We start from the raw sequence: 21,455 nt of genomic DNA, 5'->3' as shown, positions 1-21,455 counted from the left end.
AATGTTTGACTTGTTTTCATATTATAAGTATCTTACTCATGTGCCAATTCGTCCACATTCAAAGTTTTGTGTTTCCCAGCTAAGCAATCGAAAACAACGAACTCCTGAGGAGATCCTTTGGCTTTTTCAATGTAAACACCCAGGTTATCTGTAAAACAACAAACAATTATTTATAACCACGCAAAGGATAAATGGCAAAACAGCAGAAGCAATGATTCAAATATATATTTTAAGCAGCACTTTAGTTTACGGTGCTGAAATAACATGGCAACAACTGGGAAGTTAGAGGAAACAACAGGGAAATAAGATGACAACAACTGGGAAGTAAGAGGAAACAACAGGGAAATAACAGGGCAACAAATGGGAAGTAAGAGGAAACAACAGGGAAATAACAGGGAAACAAATGGGAAGTAAGAGGAAACAACAGGGAAATAACAGGGAAACAAATGGTAAGTAAGAGGAAACAACAGGGAAATAAGAGGAAACAACAGGGAAATAAGATGGCAACAACTGAGAAGTAAGAGGAAACAACATTGAAATAAGATGACAACAACTGGGAAGTAAGAGGAAACAACAGGGAAATAAGATGACAACAACAGGGAAATAAGAGGAAACAACAGGGAAATAAGATGGCAACAACTGAGAAGTAAGAGGAAACAACATTGAAATAAGATGGCAACAACTGGGAAGTAAGAGGAAACAACAGGGAAATAAGATGGCAACAACTGGGAAGTAAGAGGAAACAACAGGGAAATAACATAGCAACAACATGGTAACAACGTGGTAATAACCCATTCATAGTTAGTATTTAGCTGCTAAATACAGATATGCAGAGTGATGAATTTTCCTGGTTGTTACGTAGAAATAATGATTTGTTAAGAACTATAAGAAAGAAATAATGAATAATGATTTGTCTAAAAACTATAAATAATAGAGGCTAGTATGTACAAGTTATGTAATAAATATTTATGGCCATTTCTCCTCTTCTCAGCAGCACCGTACGTATTAAGAATCCACTTGGAACTTTCGTAGAAAGAATGGTTATTTAACCGAATCATTTGAGAAACTATATCATACTTATAATGTATGTGGACCAATCTCAAAATGTACCTTTTGGGTCTTTGCTTGTTGCGCATAATTATCCAGTCATTACCATGTTGTTATTGACTATACTTAAGTATTTATTATGTCAATTCTGAGCCTGCTCCCCGGGCGCTGATGACGTGGTGGTAGATTAAGGCAACCCCCCCCCCCCCCCTCACACACACACACCTCTTTGATTCAGAGGGGTTGGGTTAAATGCGGAAGACACATTTCAATTGAATGCATTCAGTTGTGCCACTGCTAGATATCCCCTTTCCCTTCACTTGTTTCAGCACTGTAAATGTTAATGCTACCAAAAGTTCATATTCCCATAAAACAAAATAAAAATACACGCTTCAATAACAAGCATGTGATAAACTGGCAGTATGTGAAAGTGCTATCTGTAAATGCAGTGTATCATATGTCTGATGAACCAAAGACATCAACAGTTCTGCTGCAATGTGAATGAATTGTGCACATATTCATTTGCATAGGCCTAAGCAACAATAAGCGAACACCATGAGATGGGACTTTCCATGACCATAATAATCTCAAACATGAATGATACATCGTACCAAGACTTGAACTAGTAGGCACAAGGCCCGGTAGCCTACCTTCTTTCAAAAGAATGAGACGTGGCCCATCCACTCCTACACTCTTCAACTGCAGTGGTGGAGTGACTGTCAGGTGAGGGTAAGCATTCAATTCTTCAGTCATCTTGGCAAATGTCTCATCTAGTTTGATCTGAAAGCTTTAATTTGATTAAACAATAAAACATGAATTACCAGTTACACTATCGATGCAGATAAAGTATTGAACGATACAATGAAAGAATCGTACTTTTGACCAGTCACAAGTCCATATGAAACCCAAACAGGGAAGGTTTTGATGGATGGAGGCAGACTGAGTAAAATCTTTTCGACATCGGTAGCTCTCCACATTGAAGTTTCTGTCAGGATCTCAGCAGAGCAGTTTGGGATTCTTTCTCCATCTTAGCAGTGGTAAAACACGTCATGTGCAATTACAACATTTGATCATGAAACTACTGTACATGTCAAAGTTTAATTCACATATCGAAAGTTATACTTTTTTCTGTTTACAAAAAAACAAGACATTATTAGCTGCTCTTCCAGTGCAGACACTAACACATCTCAGCAATCAATGATTGCAGGGTAGCCTAGTGGTTTGAGCGTTGGACTAGTAACCGAAAGGTTGCAAGTTCGAATCCCCGAGCTGACAAGGTACAAATCTGTCGTTCTGCCCCTGAACAGGCAGTTAACCCACTGTTCCTCATTGAAAATAAGAATTTGTTCTTAACTGACTTGCCTAGTAAAATAAAAAATAAATAAAAATAACATAGGTGCATGACAATTAGTTCTGGGTTTGACTAAGAATTCAAATTCACACTCTGTAGAGAGCCCTGTAATTCTTAACTCTGAGGGAACATGCCAAGTTTCATCAAACCCGTTCCTATGTTTAACATTATGGCTGCAGTGAGCCAGTCAAGTCACAGCTATTGATTCAAAACCAATGTTTAAACTCTAGAGCCAATTGATCTTGTGTTATGGAATTTGGTACATGATATGATGGCATTTTAAATATATTTTTGATGTACTGTAGAATTGAGTTGTGCAGAGCAGTTTCCCATTAGTATGGTACTATTGTAGCCTGAGTACCAGTCTGTTTAGATATCCATTCACTACTTGCCACTCCTTGTTATGCCGAACATGTTTGGCATCACACAGAGTGCTGGTTGTGGCATGTAAGCACAAAACAGGCTCCGGATTTCAGGCCAGTACTGTTGGCCATTGTGCCACATGTAGATGTTACTGAAAATATATTGTGCCCACAGTGCTGTGCATATTACAAATACCCACATCTGCTCATGTTTTACCTTTAATTTTCTGTAGGACATACTCTCTTTCAAAGACATCTGGTAGTCCAGGTACTTGAACTGGGTCGCTGAAGCGCACTCCTGGTTGAGAGGTCAAACATATCGGTGCAAAGACCTCATGTTGGGAACTCTCTTTCTAGGGTAGACAAAGAGATAGAAAACACATGCATATTGTGGTCATTTGTTTATGTTACATGCCAAACAAATAGAGGTGCAGTATCTCAGTTCCCCATTATAAACATTTTATAACGTGCAATACAATATGATCCATAATGTATTATCAATGGTACCTAAAAAAAACAAAAAAAACAACGGGCATACCTCTGCTTTAGATATCAGGTAGGCCCAGCAAACTGGTGCATTCTCAAACACGTCAGGGTCTTCAATGATCTTGTCACCTCTTTTTTTATCGAGGCTTGGCAACAGCTCTCTGAAGAGAGTGTACAATCCCTCAACAATGGCAATCTAAAACAAATCAATGTTAGGAATCTATTTGTAGACTTACATGATATTATATGTGTACTGTACATTACGTTTGTGTTCAAAAATATGCATCACCTTCTGGGTCCTACTTCCACTTTCATTTCTGCACAACAGCTGATACAAACTTTGTGCCAGGGGATTACATCCACTGAGCTTTCGAATGTACGCATTCACTTTCTTGAATCCCTCTCCAGAATGTTGAACTTTCTGTAAGGACATTAGGGAAGATCATTTAATGCATGATGGGTGGCTCGATGGGGCAAGGTACTGTAGATTGAACATCCAATATCACAAGCAAAGGAACATTGTAGCACTCTTAATCTGGACATGGTAATACAACACATCTGAAGTTTGAATAAACGGTTCCCACGTCATGGTCAACATGACTGTAACAAGACAATGTGAATATCTGAATATCTCACAACGGTGTATAGTGAAGAAAAGAAAGCGCTGAGTCCTTTCCGGGTTTGTTGCACTGAGGGTACAACATCATTCAAGAAGAATTCCATGTTGTCCTGATTCTCATCGGGGAAGGAGGACAAAGAAAAGGGCACAGTTGTCTCCTCATTGATTCCACAATCTTGCAAAGTTTCACCGTGTTCACCTCTGCAAAAAGGTACATTAGGAAGAAGTTGTATTGAAGCTATATACGGTCAAATGATAAGATGTGCAGGGGTTTATTAATTGACATAATTTTGTGTTGTTAAATGTATTAATACATGATTAAATCACAATTATATATGCACGTGACATTACTTATAAAGGAGGACATGTGCTGGGATTCCACTTTCATTAGAGAGCTTTTGTCTCAAGACTCTAATTGTGTCACTTGTCAAGTCCACCTTGACCTCATAGTCTCCCTGTTGGTGAAAAGCACAGTATATTCAATAATTGACAGACATTATTTACAGAGACAGCTTAGTTGCTACCAGAGGGCTATACCACGTAGCGAGATAGAGGAGTTAGCGGGCTAACTTTGGTAAACTCTTAAACTCTGGACAACCATTAACACAAAGCAGGCTCACCTTTTAGCTAGGTATATTTCTATGACAACGAATCTTTCAGCTCTAACTTGCTCCGTGGCAGGTTAACTCCACTTTATCACTTAAAGTAAAAAATGTGAGACTTGAGTTGAGGACCAATCAAATGAGATTCCCTCCCTTTTGCAAAGATTGCGTCACATCATTCTCTTCATACAGACAATATTTTGATGAAGACGACCGATTAAATATTGTATTAATCAAATCTTATTTTGTGTTAAAAACAGTAAGTAAAACTCTGGTTTGACTGTATTAATACAATTATTTATCGACTTAGAAAACAGCCTGCTCGTTCACGGATAAGCATACCAAAGACGGCATTAACAACACCCATAGTAAAAGCAAGACAGCACTTCTAATAGCCTGCTTACCACTATAACCTGAATTTGCAGGATAACCTTTCTTTCATTTTGATTTCGACCACCAACAAAGAAAAAGGTGGCACTGGCTCGACCAGGAATCTCTGTTCGCGTATTGTCTCAATTAAGTTATCGGCGTTCACCTAGCTGGGCTATCCACATCAATCAATCAATCAAATGTATTTATAAAGCCCTTTTTACATCAGCAGATGTCTCAAAGTGCTGTTCAGAAACCCAGCTTAAACCCCAAACAGTAAGCAATGCACATGCAACATGCAGTTACAAGCCTGGCTTGAGTTAGCAGCAGGTGTTGGATCAATATCCACCTTCGTGATATCCATTAAGCATAAATTGGAATGTGAAGCTAATTGAAGCTAGCTAGCTTTAGAAAATCCTCAATAGATCTAGCCGGCGTCGTAGTATACCCCTCTGGTATTACACCCTTTCATAATACATACAGGTTTGGAAAAGTAAGGGGTTAGAATCACAGTAAATACAGCTAAAACAGCTATAAATATATACATAAATTGAGTCCTGCCACGTTGAGCTTTGTATTTTTCAATAATGTGATGAATTCACCTTGAGCATAATGTGGCATCGAACATTCTCCTCTCCTGAGATGTCAGTCATCTCTCGTTGTGGCATGTGGGGGGCTTGTTTCAAGTTCTCCTTGGGTGTAAATATGGCATAAAGCTCACTTCCATTTTCAATGTGTCTGTCTTTCAAAGACCCTAAAATGGTTGTAATATAAGATGCTTGTCAACACAAGGGATCTTCCATGTCATTTCACCTCAAATTATATGTATTTACAGTAGCCGTCAAAAGTTTGGACACAATACTCATTCAAGGTTGTTTTTTTGTGTGTTTTTTTTAGAATAATAGTGAAGACATCAAAACTATGAAATAACACATGAAATCTTGTAGTAACCAAAAAAGTGTTAAACAAATCAAAAAGCATTCCATGTGAAGCTGGTTGAGAGAATGCCAAGAGTGTGCAAAGCTGTCATCAAGGAAAAGGATGGCTACTTTGAAGAGTCTGAAATATAAAATATATTTTGATTTGTTTGACACTTTTTTGGTTACTACTGGTTGTCTCCCTACACACCTGGTTTCAATCCCATTCATTACCTGTTGTGCATTTAACCCTCTGTTTCCCCTCATGTCTTTGTCAGAGATTGTCCATTATTGTTTCGTGTTGTTTGTATTGGTGCGCGACGGGTCCTCGTACCCACTTTGTTTTGTTTATTTATTCATGGTCTTGCAGTTATGTTTTCGAAGTTATTAAACTACTCCATTTTACCAAGTTCAATTCTCCTGCGCCTGACTTCATTGCCACCTATACACACGCCTATGACAATAAGACCTAGTTGTAACACACTCAATACTACTAGTAGTACTAATGTCCCGTGTGGCTCAGTTGATAGAGCATGGCACCTGCAACGGCAGGGCTATGGGTTTGATTCCCACGAGGGACCAGTATGAAAATGCATGCACTCACTGTAAGTCGCTCTGGATAAGAGCGTCTGCTAAATTATGTAAACTTACTACTTCTGGGCTATAGTCAATAAAGGCTACTATCCCATTGCAGATGGAATTAGCTGTTAGCTAAATCTGCTACAACACAATTTCACTTGTCTGCTGAGACTCGTGTTTTTATTGTCCCTGTTCAAATAAACGTAAATTACATGTATAATACAGTCACTATTATACTAGCCTCAAACTTTAAACACTAGCCTCTAACAATTTAAACTTCTAAACTCCTCCAACTAAAATAAAATACTTCTGGACAGCTTATAACAAAATACCCTTTTTAGTCATGAATGTGAATGTGTTTTCATAATGGCGTATGTATAAAAGCATACTGTATCTGGCATACGTACATGTGTTGAAGAAAGGGTCATCAGTTAAAGGCATTCCCTCAATGGTGTAGAGGCACAGGGCTCTGGAATTCCCAATAGCCTCTTGGTGACAAATCCTTAGCATCAGATCTTCAACCGTGTTTTGGGCAGGATCCATGTCTATAATTCAAAATATAGTCAAACATGAGGCATGTCACAAAGTAATGACTTTTAGTGATATGATGCTTTTGATAAGAGTTATAGAATCCCTTTGAATAAAATGCTCTCCTCTTTCCTATATGACCTGCTTCTATGTCTCACCTCTGATGTCTCTTGGCTCAGGACAGTGGGGATATGTGTACCGCAGATGGAAAGACTCCATCGATTTCTGTACAGGCATTGCTTGCTGTGGCGCTCTGAGTCGTTGGATGAAATCTTTCATTTTTTCAAAGCGATTCTTTTCTACATGACTGAAATCTGTTGGGAAAAAATGAACCACAGACCCTTTTTGACCAGCCATGCAGCTTGCTAATAATCCCATTGTACGCTGATGTGTGCCCCACAATGGCAAATAACTTCAACCAAACAAGTGAAAAATGAATGGGGCCCAATACTGCAAGAACAATGTTTTCGATGTTATGACTAAATTAAACATTGTCACAATGTCACATCTAGATCTTATTACTCGGATTGAGGCCTGATAGCCATAAAAACTAGGACTTTAGAGTGAAATATCCATTGACCCCCTATTCATCTGAGTACTTTGTGATGCACCATTTACTGCCAGTCTTTAGTATATTATATATTCATATGTTATTCATGTATTATATTATTGTATTATTAATTCAGTCTGAAGCGGCGATACATTCACAATGAAACCAAAACCAAAACAGATTTTCACCAGTAGGTTAAGTCAGCTTGATAGTAACTAGCTATTGTAGGCCAAATACATCAGATATGCAATTAAAAACAGGTTGAGACTGATTGTATGTTAGCATTTTTGTCTATAATGACATGGGGTGGTATAAGAATAAATCACTCTGGGCTATGATGTTAAACGGGAAAGGGAAAGGGGATCCCTAGTCAGTTGTACAACTGAATGCATTCAACTTAAATGTGTCTTCCGCATTTAACCCAACCCCTCTGAATCAGAGAGGTGCAGAGGGCTGCCTTAAATTCAAGGCGCATCTAGCGAAGAACTACAGTGTCAATATGGTGTCATGGAGTCAGTTACATGTCTGTGGCCTTACTCATTTTGTCTAAATCTTCACCATTTACGCCATCAATGAAATCTCTCTCATCTTGGACACCCAAAGTGAGGAATGTATTGTAGTAGGCCTCCAGTCTGTGCTGCGCGAGGAGATTGAATATCTTATCCATCTAGAACAAAATGAAGGTAAAACATTCCAACATTAACATAAAGGCTGGGCACCAACATTGATCATTCGATTTGATACCGTTATGAGTAAAGCATATCTTGATACGTATCAGTTTATCCTCCTACACCATTATGTAAAAAAGCTTACATGACTGATTTTGCAAACACAAAACCCTCTCACAGGCTCTCAACTTTATAGCACACTTAAAGAATCCTTAAATGGTGAAGCTGCCACGTCCGTTTGGGATACTGCATCGAACACTGTTTTTTCCCCTCAGACCCCATGGCATGTGCGATAGAGCAGCAGAATGTGGACTGCACATGTGGTTTGCCACGCTGCAGGATGCTCCTCGCCCCCAGTTCCTCAACAACACAAAAACAATAACAAAGGCACTGGGGGCGAACAGTTGCGCTGTTTCCCCAAATGTGGATTTGGTTTTTAACTGCCTGCTGAAAGGTAGGTTAGGTTAGGCCTGTGGTGTAGCTGTTCATAGTAATAAGGGATAGTTTATTTACATTCTGTCCTGTACTCTTACATTGTATATCCCGTTTCTTCTTACATAAGGACAGGGCCAGCTCTAACCTTTTGGGGGCCCCCCTCTTAACGGTGGAGAGACAAACATACGTTTTAAAGCAGCAATGTTGCAGTTTTATAGCAACTTTTCAGCAGTTTGACACATTTTGCCATGGGGTGGAGAGCAAATTTTGCAATTTTATAGCACCTTCATGCAATTCTACTCATTCTGCCATTGGGCAGAGATACATTTTTTCAATTTTAAAGCAAATTTCCTGCAATTCTACCCATTGTGCCATGGGGTAGACCCAGATTAAATTTTGTGATTTTTTTTAACACTAAGAAAAAAAATATGTATTTATTTATTTATCTTTTATTGTAAGTACAAAAGTGTCCTCTTTAGTGGTCATTAGGAAGTAAATATGAAAAAAAATTAATTACAGTCAATGGGTACAGTAGGTAAAAAAACACTACAGAGGACATTTTTTGATAAGCTCTTATTTAATGTGAAATAACTTTTACACAGTGACAATTAATAATTACAAAAAAGTTGTCAACACATGTGATATCATTGAAAGGCCCAGAATGTCCCCTCAACAGGACGTAATCCAGAGGCTTGTATGGCCTCAGAGATATGGACCAAGAAATGATGTACACTAGAGAGGACACAAATTAATTGATTGTTAATTAACAAACAAGTTCTGCATCTCCAGGCCTCCACGCAACAAGCTGCATGCAAGCCGCTGATGAGCACCTTTTGAACATTGACATTTTAAAAAGTTGAATAAATCAGTTTAATATGTACCATCACAATAAATACATCATTTATTTAGTAAAGTCTAAAGAAACATTATGATATGAAGAAAATGCATGTCAGAAGAACAGAACATGAGTTGGCCAACTATATTATCTGGCGATGCTCCGTGCCATAGGCTGTAGGCTTGTTCATTTAGCTGACAAGACATGCTTGTAAGTCCCGTGCCATTATTTTATATTATAGGATTTTATAGGAAGAAGAAATAATTGAATTTAGCTGAATAAAATAGTAAGGATATTTTTACCATTCCAGAGCGAATACACATATGAAGTGGCTATGTTGAGCGCAAAAGAGATCATTTGAAACAAGTCCTATATGAGACACTCTGTAACGCTCGTCTGAGGAGTGGACCAAAGCGCAGCGTGGTACGTGTTCATGATTTTTTATTAACTCAGAACACTTTGAACAAAAATAACAAAGAGACAAACTAACAGTTCTGTAAGGTAACCAAACTAAACAGAAAACATAGAAGCGGGCCCCGGACTGGGGACCCTCGTAGCAGGCCCCGGACTGGGGACCCTCGTTGTGGGCCCAGGACTGGGCACCCTCGTTGCGGGCCCCGGACTGGGCACCCTCGTTGCGGGCCCCGGACTGGGCACCCTCGTTGCGGGCCGCGGACTGGGCACCCTCGTTGCGGGCCCCGGACTGGGCACCCTCGTTGCGGGCCCCGGACTGGGCACCCTTGTTGCTGGAGGCTCCGGACTGGGCACCCTCGTTGCAGGCCCTGGACTGGGCACCCTTGTTGCGGGCACCGGACTGGGCACCCTCGTTGCGGGCCCCGGACTGGGCACCCTCGTTGCGGGCCCCGGACTGGAGATCATCACTGGATGCTTCGTGCCCTGGATAATCACTGGAGGCTTCTTGCCATGGATCATCACTGGAGGCTTCGTGCCATGGATCATCACTGGAGGCTTCGTGCCATGGATCATCACTGGAGGCTTCTTGCCATGGATCATCACTGGAGGCTTTGTGCCATGGATCATCACTGGAGGCTTCTTGCCACGGATCATAACTGGAGGCTTCGTGCCATGGATTATCACTGGAGGGAGGAGACGTATGGGCAGTCTGGTACGTGGAGCTGCCACAGTGCTCACCAGGCTGGGGAGACATGCAAGAGGATTCGTTCTGGGCGCAGGCACAGGACTCACCAGGCTGGAGAGACATACAGGAAGCCCTGTCCTTGGCAGACGCACCGGATACACTGGGCCGTGGAGGCGCACTGGAGGTCTCGAGCTAAGAGCCTGCACAACCCGTCTGGATGGTGACTTTAGCCCGGCACGTGCGGGGCGCAGGCACAGGACGCACTGGGCTGTGCAGACGCACTGGAGACACAGTGCGCAGAGCCGGCGCAGGATATCCTGGGTCGTAGAGACGTACTGCAGGTCTGGAGAGCAGGACTGGCACAATCCTTTCTGGCTGGATGCTCACCCTAGCCCGGCAGATGCGGGGAGCTGGGATGTAGCGCACCGGGCTAAGAACGCGTACGGTAGACACCGTGCGCTCCACCGCATAACACGGTGCCTGACCAGTACGACGCTCCCTCCGGTAAGCACGGGGAATTGGCTCAGGTCTCCAACCTGGCTCAGCCTATCTCCCTTTGTGCCCCCACAAAAAAAAAATTGGAGTGGCCTCCCGGTCTTTAGTGCCAGCCTTGTCCCCGTGTAATCCTTGGCCCTTTTCCTAGCTACCTCCGCTTTCCTTGCTGCCTCGACCTGCTCCCATGGCGATCTTTTCCGGCCAGGATCTCCTCCCACGTGTAGGATCCTTTGCCGTCCAGGATGTCCTCCCATGTCCAGTCCTCCTTACCACGCTGCTTGGTCCTTTGGTGGTGGGTAGTTCTGTAACGCTCGTCTAATGAAGAATGAGGAGTGGACCAAAGCGCAGCGTGGTACGTGTTCATGATTTTTTATTAACTCAGAACACTTTGAACAAAAATAAAAACGAGACAAACGAACAGTTCTGTAAGGTAACCAAACTAAACAGAAAACATAGAAATAAAGAAGCTAGACTGCCCACCCTAGTCACACCCTGGCCTAACCAAAATAGAGAATAAAAACCTCTCTATGGCCAGGGCGTGACACACTCTAAAAAAGGCTGGGTCAATAATGACACACTCCTCTGCTCCGGTGCCCAGTCTGGGCACGGCGTTCAGCCCGGCTTCATGGCCGGATCCGCGGTCTGAGCGGGTGCTACGTCCCGCATTAGAGCCCCCACCGATGCTAGTTGCCCACCCTAACCCTCCCCATCTAGGTTCAGGTTTTGCGGTCGGAGTCCGCACCTTTGGGGGGGGGGGGGGGTACTGTCACGCCCTGACCATAGAGAGCCCTCGGGGTTCTCTATGGTGTAATAGGTCAGAGCGTGACTGGGGGGGGGTTGGGGGTGCCAACCAAAGGGACAATCCCGAGGCACGGGAACCTGTTCACCAGCTGAGGCATGGGAGCCTATTGAGCCTTCTGAGGCCTGGCAGTCTGTCGAGCCAGCAGTGGCATGGGAGTCTATCAAACCCGCTGAGGTATGGAAACCCGTCAAGCCAGGTGAGGCAGGGGAACCCAACAAACCGTCTGAGGCCCCCTGATAAAAAAAAAAACACCCCCTGATAATTCCCTTTGGTGAGGCATCATTCTGTACAGAGTGCGCTGAGAGTCGGGAAGCAAGTTCAGGGTGTGAGTGTCTTAATAAAAATAAACATAATACAAAACAAGAAACACTAACAGCACACAGACATGAAACAGAAACAATGGCACCTGGGGAAGGAACAAAATGGAGTGACATATATAGTGCAGGTAACAAGGAGGTGATGGAGTTGATGAGGTGATGATGTTTTTTAAAAAGACAAACCGGGTGAGAAAGCTAGTTTGAGCTAGCTAGCTAAGCCAAGTTATCTAGCTAGCTACCTAATGTGAAACAATGCACGACACAGTAACATTAGCTAGCTCTTTCCCCCCCGCTTTTGGTCAACCACATCGCCTTGCCCATTTGTCCATCTAAAAGTAATTCCACTCAACGACGGCTGCACTGTATGGTAGACTTTCTAAACAGCTGAAACAATCCTCATTCACAAGCTTGCCGGATTACTTTGATATTCTGGATTTGGTGGGCGAATTAACCCACCAATTGGGTCATATCTCAATAACTCAACATAAATAACCCAACCATGCTGTTTTTAAAGAAAAAGTGACACAATGCCTGCAACACAGCAGTTGGGTCATCCAAACAACTCAGCATTTTTTAAATTGTAGATTTAGAGTTATTTGGCAACTAGTGGCGAGTGATATGAACATATATGGGCTGCATGAAGAAAATATAGGCTATTGATGATTTGAGAAAGTAGCATAAAAAGCTTGCGCTGTGTTACATTTTTCAAGGATGATTCCGCCCAAACTCTGTATGCTATGGGTTTTCCAATCCTGTTCCTGCAGCTACTTAATTTGGGAAATGTTACTTATGAGCCCTTACCAACAACCCAAAGAGAAGAGGAGATATAAATAAAAATGAACATTTTGCCATTGCTTATGCCATGTTAATGATAGCTGAGTGAGAGTGACTAACAAAATCAATGGGGGCCCCCTGGAGGTCAGGGCCCCTAAACTAATTTACCAATCAAAAAATTGCTAGCTAACATGGCTAATTGAGTGACTGTTAGTAACCAGGTTTTCATTATGTGAGTAAAGTACATGGCAGATAAAAAATGTCACAACAGTCCTGATGGGAATAACAAATTTGTCGCTAAACTTTCCAAATGTCGGCAAAACAAAATACACTAGACAAAGTGCGATATTTGTATGTCTGTAAAAGTAATTACGTGAGAAATTGTGGTGGAAACGCTTTTACGAGCAGATATTGATATAATAACCACTATATCAAAGTATGCCATTTACTAGGCTACAGATGAAATAAGTTATGATGAACTTCACAGGGTGGTGAAAGTGCAATGTGATGAGCTTGAGCTCCTTTCCAATAAATATCATGCTGATCAATGCTTGGCTGCCATTTGACAAATAAAAATAACATCACTCCCATCCATATACGCATTCACTATATAACATTTCTTGTGACAAACTCATCAGTAGAGCTGAAAATGAGATGGAAACCCATTTAACTTTTATTTTTTATTCGGTACATGGGAATTGCCAAAAGTAATTTTTATGTGCACTACGTCATCATGCACAGCGTTTTATCTGCAACAAGTCAATTGGATGAAAACACATCTCTGGTGGTAAAATTTGCATATAGCTTTTATACAGATTTTAGAATGTTCGCATTTAAATCTGTCGGCAATTGGATGGAAACCTAGCTAGTGACTGACAAAACAAGTAACTGCTGATGCACAACCACATTTCGAACATACACCTTGTGTATTCTACTAATCTAACTGTCAACAGTAAATTGAGACCCCGACTGAGTGGCCGGGGGCCCTAAGCGTCCTATGTCGCTTATGCCTGAAGCCGGCCCCCCAGCTTAGACATCGCTTAGACTGGGGTTAACATGCACATCACACAAGGCACCCAGAACATTCACACTTGGCCAAATGGGCAATCAGCAAGCAATTGTCTGGACTTCACAAAACCTTAGAAGGAAAGAGAAAATCGAAACATTCACTCAGTTGCAACGTTATTCATAAAACTGATATGATATTGATATTGAATCCAACTAATATTGATATAGATTTTCCATATCAGTGCCCATCACTAATTGTTATATTGGCAATGGCACTGAACTTTCACATCTGACAAATACGAGAATAAACCTATAAAATAAGAAGTGTGTGTAATTGTCTACCCTTTGCTCCTTAATGGTTATATTTCATTTCAGAAAAACTGAGCCAAGGGAATAGAATGGAGACCGTATAATTGACACATACCAACAAACCGGTGTGATTAGAACGCTTATTTAGAACGTCCAGTTTCGGTTGACTCAACAGTCACTGTTTGAGCTGGCCACACTGTTTTTTCACAGAAAATTGTTTGCACAAACACAGTCCTTACAAAGTTATGTCCTGACTGTGACCAGTTTATTTTTGTTTGCAATGTTCAGACATTTCACAGAAGTGGCACAACACAATCCTGCAGTAGAAACAACAACACAATATACAGTAAATAAGGCACTTACTTTGATAGGAATGCACACATGTCCAAAGTTATTACTTGTAGGGAAAACAACAATGAAGGCAACGCCAGCGCCAGCCAGAAAATGTGTCATGGGGAAAAAGTTTGTGCAAGACTGTCAAATGTCTACTTGATCTGCAGAAACACTGGGGAAGTGCTTGGCCTCTCCTCGAGGAGAAAAGTTTGTCCGCTCAGTAAAGACTCAAACATAAATTGTCCTCAACAGTGAAATGGGCTAATTCTATATGAATTAATGAAGTGGAACTGAAATTGACTATTGAAATTGACAAGTTGAAACATAGCCTATGGATAATTAGCAGGCAGTATGGGTTAACTGTCCTGTTGCATAACAATCCCATTTTGGAACAATGAGTGCATTCTGACATCACATGCATAAAACAACTCACCCTGAGGAGACCGTTAGAGATATTTGGAACTCATGAGGGTGCGTTCATAAATTCAATCTGGAGTGCCAGAGTGCGCTCAGAGTGCCCTCTGGGTGTTTGTAAATTCAGAGCGTTGTTAGATTGGATTGTCCGTTCATAAATTCAGAGCGTTTCACTCTCGGAGCGCACACTACCAGGCAGGCCAAGGAGTAGGGTTGATCCGAGCGTTCTGACCTCACAACTGCAGTCAAGCACCCAAGCTATCTGGCTAACGTTGGCTAGCTTGCTAGCTACTTCCAGACACAAATGAGAGAACACCTTTCATGTTATCCAGAGCGTTGGTGACTGTAACTGCTGCTGGAAACAATTGAATAATTCTACTACTTTTCATTCTACAACTAAACCTATTTTTTGTTATTTTGAATAATAAACAGTTCTAAAATAAAACATAAATATTGTTGGATGTTGACCGTGTGTCTGCTCTAATGTTAAGTTTCTATCTCTACTTTTCTTAAAAATGTCATATGCAGGTGTATTTCATACTTCATACTTAAAAAATGAAAAGTTACCTTGGTGGATGGATGTTGCTCCACTGGCAGTGCTGAGTTGCTCTGACTTCAGATTCTGTTTACACCCTTACATCTGTTGCACATTTATTGGAATTGGTGCAGCTAGATGGAAATGAAACCTATCTTCCTGGGAAATAATGGGTGTAGCTAGATGGAAATGAAACCTATCTTCTTGGTATTCAATAGAGACCAAACAAAACCAAATGGGCCAAACCCGGGAGGGACCTACCAGAATTTGTTCAATAGGAATCCCCTGTTTTCATTTTCCTTTGCAAACTGTTTTGCTACGGTGTGCACTAATGAATATACCCAGGATCTTTTGTAACATGAAAGTTGAAAGTTGAAAGTGAAAGTATTTTGTGCCATTATGGAAAACACTAAAATTTCCTGTTTACTGAAAGAGCAATGCATGCATCCAATACACCTTAATGAAAACACATTCACATTCATGAATATTCTTGTCAATTATCACATTTGTAGGTAGATACAAATACAGGGCTACACATTAAATTTGCCTGTTACAGGATATGTACTGTATAGAAGTTACGTTCATTGTAAAGGAGTGGCAATTGTAATTTACTACAATATCATTTAAAGTGAAAATGTCATGGAAGCAACTTGTATTTTCAACCAATTTAGGCTTTTTGAAAGACAGGCACATTGAAAATGGAAGTGCGCTTGTAACAAACAGATACTTGGCAGATAGGGTAGAGTCAACAAGGACTACGACTGGGTACAAGGCCATGGAATTAGATCATGCTAGACAGAATTACAAAACATATACTTTATTACACAGTTATTACAAATTCCAATGAAACAAGTGGTATAGCATGCAAGAATATGGTCGCAAATATTGGCTTCTTGCACCAGCTCAATAGATACTAGAACAGTAGCTTACTTAAAGAAGTTAAACTGAGGATGAAATACGCACCAAAATATGTGAGATATCATACCACTCCAATATTATATACCAGAATATGTGAGATATCATACCACTCCAATATTATACACCAAAATATGTGAGATATCATACCACTCCAATATTATATACCAGAATATGTGAGATATCATACCACTCCAATATTATATACCAGAATATGTGAGATATCATACCACTCCAATATTATACACCAGAATATGTGAGATATCATACCACTCCAATATTATATACCAGAATATGTGAGATATCATACCACTCCAATATTATACACCAGAATATGTGAGATATCATACCACTCCAATATTATACACCAGAATATGTGAGATATCATACCACTCCAATATTATACACCAGAATATGTGAGATATCATACCACTCCAATATTATACACCAAAATATGTGAGATATCATACCACTCCAATATTATACACCAGAATATGTGAGATATCATACCACTCCAATATTATACACCAAAATATATGAGATATCATACCACTCCAATATTATATACCAGAATATGTGAGATATCATACCACTCCAATATTATATACCAGAATATGTGAGATATCATACCACTCCAATATTATACACCAGAATATGTGAGATATCATACCACTCCAATATTATATACCAGAATATGTGAGATATCATACCACTCCAATATTATACACCAGAATATGTGAGATATCATACCACTCCAATATTATACACCAGAATATGTGAGATATCATACCACTCCAATATTATACACCAGAATATGTGAGATATCCTACCACTCCATTATTATACACCAGAATATGTGAGATATCATACCACTCCAATATTATACACCAAAATATATGAGATATCATACCACTCCAATATTATATACCAGAATATGTGAGATATCATACCACTCCAATATTATATACCAGAATATGTGAGATATCATACCACTCCAATATTATACACCAGAATATGTGAGATATCATACCACTCCAATATTATATACCAGAATATGTGAGATATCATACCACTCCAATATTATACACCAAAATATGTGAGATATCATACCACTCCAATATTATACACCAAAATATGTGAGATATCATACCACTCCAATATTATACACCAGAATATGTGAGATATCATACCACTCCAATATTATACACCAGAATATGTGAGATATCATACCACTCCAATATTATACACCAAAATATGTGAGATATCATACCACTCCAATATTATACACCAAAATATGTGAGATATCATACCACTCCAATATTCTACACCAGAATATGTGAGATATCATACCACTCCAATATTATACACCAAAATATGTGAGATATCATACCACTCCAATATTATACACCAGAATATGTGAGATATCATACCACTCCAATATTATACACCAGAATATGTGAGATATCATACCACTCCAATATTCTACACCAAAATATGTTTGAGATATCACTGCATTCAGATTGTTCATTTATACACAGCACAACAAACAACGAGGAGTCACAAAAAGCTGGGTTAATTACAATAAGAAACCTATTGAGGCTCCAAGCAATACACAACTTCAGCCTTCCTCTTTAACACAAATTAAAACCAAACAGTTCAATTAAAGGGTTGCACTTTACCTCGCTGGGCGCCACTCCTAGAAACAAGCAATACTTGACTTTAATAGCTTACCGATGGTCATCAACAATACACACCAAAAAAATATATATTATGGCAATGGCATGGTTGGAGTCTAGCAGCTACCTCTCCCTGATCTGGCTTGCGCCCAGACGAACTCTAACAGTAACAGGCAATGGCATGGTTGGAGTCTAGCAGCTACCTCTCCCTGATCTGGCTTGCGCCCAGACGAGCTCTAACAGTAACAGGGAATGGCATGGTTGGAGTCTAGCAGCTACCTCTCCCTGATCTGGCTTGCGCCCAGACGAACTCTAACAGTAACAGGCAATGGCATGGTTGGAGTCTAGCAGCTACCTCTCCCTGATCTGGCTTGCGCCCAGACGAACTCTAACAGTAACAGGGAATGTCATGGTTGGAGTCAAGCAGCTACCTCTCCCTGATCTGGCTTGCGCCCAGACGAACTCTAACAGTAACAGGCAATGGCATGGTTGGAGTCTAGCAGCTACCTCTCCCTGATCTGGCTTGCGCCCAGACGAACTCTAACAGTAACAGGGAATGTCCAGCCGGTTACAAGTTTTATGCCATATTTACACCCAAGGAAAACTTGTAACAAGCCAAATGCCACAGCAAGAGTTGTGTTGGTGAACAAGTGGAGGAGCTGACAATAAGGTTGAAGGACAGGGGTGCACTTCCAGAGTGAGGATAGTAAACCTGGTACGAAAAGGGGAGGTGAATTCAACTTTTGTATTTTGTGTTTTCTGTATTTGATAAATACAATATATTTGTAGGTAATGGTATTTTGTAGTTTGTAGATCATTTGTTTGGGGAGTATTTTGTAACAAGATACATTTTTATGTATCTTTGCCCATCTCTGGCACTTTTTAAAACGGTTGTTACGAACTCAGAAAATGTTGATGTGTTAAATATACTTTTTGAAGGTGTTCATTTCCTGTCTCAAACAACATGGCTGCTTTGAACATACATACTGTATGCTTAGGCAATGTTAAGTCTTGGTCCCTGGTGGAAGAACGTCCTGTGTTTCACAGCTTGTCCTATAAATCTTGTTCACCTTACCTCACGTCATACTGATCTGTTTCACTTACTCTATTTACGTCAGTTGATAGTTATTCATATTTGGCCTAAAGTCTTTCAGACCATGAAACAAATATAAAGGAAGTATGACATCACATGTTTCTTTTTCTTTCTGTCTTTGTCCCTCTGTCAGGTATATTGGCTGCAATGGACTCCGGCCTACTTTCACATGACCCAGCAATAGAAACTTGGTCTGAATCTGTATCCCACCACATTGCTTGGAGAGGGGGCTAGATTTCACCCAGAGGCCCCTGGCGTGGAGATAAGCTGTTGACTACACTGGTGCAATACCAGGGAACCACTTATACTGTCACCGCCAAACCACCATTTACAGTTATAGCTCAAGGTAAACACACACACGCACAGAAAAACACGCCCACACACGTGCACACACACACATATGCACAAAAACATACCCGCACAAACGTACACACACACAAACACAAGAAAGTAAATATGCATGAGGACAGAAGAAAACACACCCACACCCCCGATAAAAACGCACCTAAGCATGCTGCACAAACATGGCTAATTATATGCTGAATACCTAAGCTGTCTATGTCTACTTGTCCCTGTCTAGCTTGTTATGGCACCAGTATTTACAACAGGTAAGCCATACAAAAAGTTTAAGCCCAGCTTTACATGTGTTTCTGAGGGTGACACAGCCTTGATACTCTCTCTGTGTGGCTAGTCTGTCTGTCTGCCTGCCTAGCCTTCCTATCTGTCCCTCATACACCTTGCAGGGGGTTAATGCCAGTCCCCCGCTCCTCTTGTTTAACTCATCATTTCAATAGCTTTTCATTGAGTTTCATTACAACATTAGGCTGCTTAGAAAGCCATAAAAGACAATGGCCTCTCTCCTAGCCCCAGCTCAGACGGCCATTTTAATTGGTATTGACGCGTCAGGTTTTAAGGGGAGATTTTTCACCACGCTTAAAAGCCCATGTTCTACTGATTACCTAATTAAAACCCTGAGCGAGCGCTATCGATCGCAGCCAGAGAGAGAAAGACGGAGCGTGAGAGAGAGGAATGGAGAGTGAGGGAGAGAGAGAGAGGCGGGGTGAGTAAGAGGCATCTGTCCCTCAGCTTGAGTTGGCCTACACACACACACACACACACACACACATACACACACACATACACACTCCGCCAGGCCTAAAAGTGTGAACAAGCCCTCTCTCTCTCTCTATCTCTCTCTCTCTCTGTCGTCACCAGGCCAGATCCATACATCCCTCCAACTCCAACACGTTATCCCTCTCCCATGTTTGACAGAATTCTGGCTTTGCTTGTGATTAGCGGCCGTGAGGTCAAGGAACCGAGGCACTCGTCAGGGAGAACCGTTGTGACCTCCACTTCGATCTCCTCCTCTACCTCTGCCAGTAATGGCTAGGTGTATATATAAGATTTGTCCCAAATGGCACCCTATTCCCTATGTAGTGTACTACTTTTGATCAGGACCTGTGCAAGAGTAGTGCACTATATGGGAAACAGGATGCCATTTGGGATGAAGGGTAGGTGTATAAATAGGCAAGACCCATTAGGGCCAGAGATGCCTGATCGCCTGATGGATGTTGATTATAGCCTTGGAGCTGGCTGGAGGCAGACAGGTAGCTATGGAGAGGTGTCAGATGTTGACGTTTACAGCACCAAGGTTCTTTCCTTTTCAGATCACCACCACTTTTCTGTAATGACACATTATGATATCATTGGGCCACACTGTCAGTCAGCATTTGGTGTAAAAGTCTAAAGGTATACGGACATATGATATATATAGCGACACAAGGCGAGACCCAGATGCAGACACGAGAGGCAGATGGTTTGGCAGGCAGGCTCGAGGTCAGGGGCAGGCAGAACGGTCAGGCAGGCGGGCTCAGAGTCCAAGACAGGCAAGGGTCAGAACCAGGAGGACGAGAAAAAACAGAGACTGGGTGAAACGGGAGCTAGGAGAAAAACGCTGGTTGACTTGGCAAACAAGACGAACTGGCACAGACAGACAGAAAACACTGGTATAAATACACATGGAATAACAGGGAAGATGGGCGACACCTGGAGGGAGAGACAAGCACAAGGACAGGTGAAACAGATCAGGGCGTGACAATATACAGTGCATTCGGAAAGTATTCAGGCGCCTTGACTTTTTTACACATTTTGTTTTACGTTACAGCCTTGTTCTAAATGGATCAAATGTTGTTTTTTCTCGTCAATCTACACACAATACCCCATAAAGACAAAGCAAAAACACGTTTTTAGAAATGTTTGCAAATGTAATTCAAAATATATATATTGAAATACCTTATTTACATAAGTATTCAGATCCTTTACAATACTTGAAATTGA

At 41.1% G+C, this 21,455-nt stretch overlaps 1 protein-coding gene across 2 annotated transcripts in view; it reads right to left on the bottom strand.

Annotated features, from left to right (window-relative positions):
- Positions 1-15,595, bottom strand: part of LOC139370482 (uncharacterized) — a 30,420-nt gene extending 14,825 nt beyond the window's left edge. The window contains exons 1-13 of one of the 2 annotated variants that reach the window (XM_071109982.1): positions 15,467-15,595; positions 7,948-8,077; positions 7,019-7,174; positions 6,740-6,877; positions 5,439-5,590; positions 4,217-4,320; positions 3,883-4,066; positions 3,536-3,667; positions 3,299-3,442; positions 2,978-3,113; positions 1,924-2,074; positions 1,698-1,834; positions 37-148 (exon numbers count right to left, since the gene is read on the bottom strand). In XM_071109982.1, coding sequence (XP_070966083.1) covers positions 37-148; positions 1,698-1,834; positions 1,924-2,074; positions 2,978-3,113; positions 3,299-3,442; positions 3,536-3,667; positions 3,883-4,066; positions 4,217-4,320; positions 5,439-5,590; positions 6,740-6,877; positions 7,019-7,174; positions 7,948-8,077 — 1,676 coding nt within the window. In that variant the 5' untranslated portion in view covers positions 15,467-15,595. Of the gene's footprint in view, positions 1-36; positions 149-1,697; positions 1,835-1,923; positions 2,075-2,977; positions 3,114-3,298; positions 3,443-3,535; positions 3,668-3,882; positions 4,067-4,216; positions 4,321-5,438; positions 5,591-6,739; positions 6,878-7,018; positions 7,175-7,947; positions 8,078-14,515; positions 14,650-15,466 lie in introns of those variants that run through there. The other variant, XM_071109981.1, reaches the window with a different exon arrangement.
- Positions 15,596-21,455: the final 5,860 nt, after the last annotated feature.

The sequence above is a fragment of the Oncorhynchus clarkii genome, chromosome 17 (genome assembly GCF_045791955.1).
Source record: "Oncorhynchus clarkii lewisi isolate Uvic-CL-2024 chromosome 17, UVic_Ocla_1.0, whole genome shotgun sequence".
NCBI lineage: Eukaryota > Metazoa > Chordata > Actinopteri > Salmoniformes > Salmonidae > Oncorhynchus > Oncorhynchus clarkii.
Note: the sequence above shows the minus strand (reverse complement) of the source record. Positions and strands in the feature narration are given on the sequence as shown.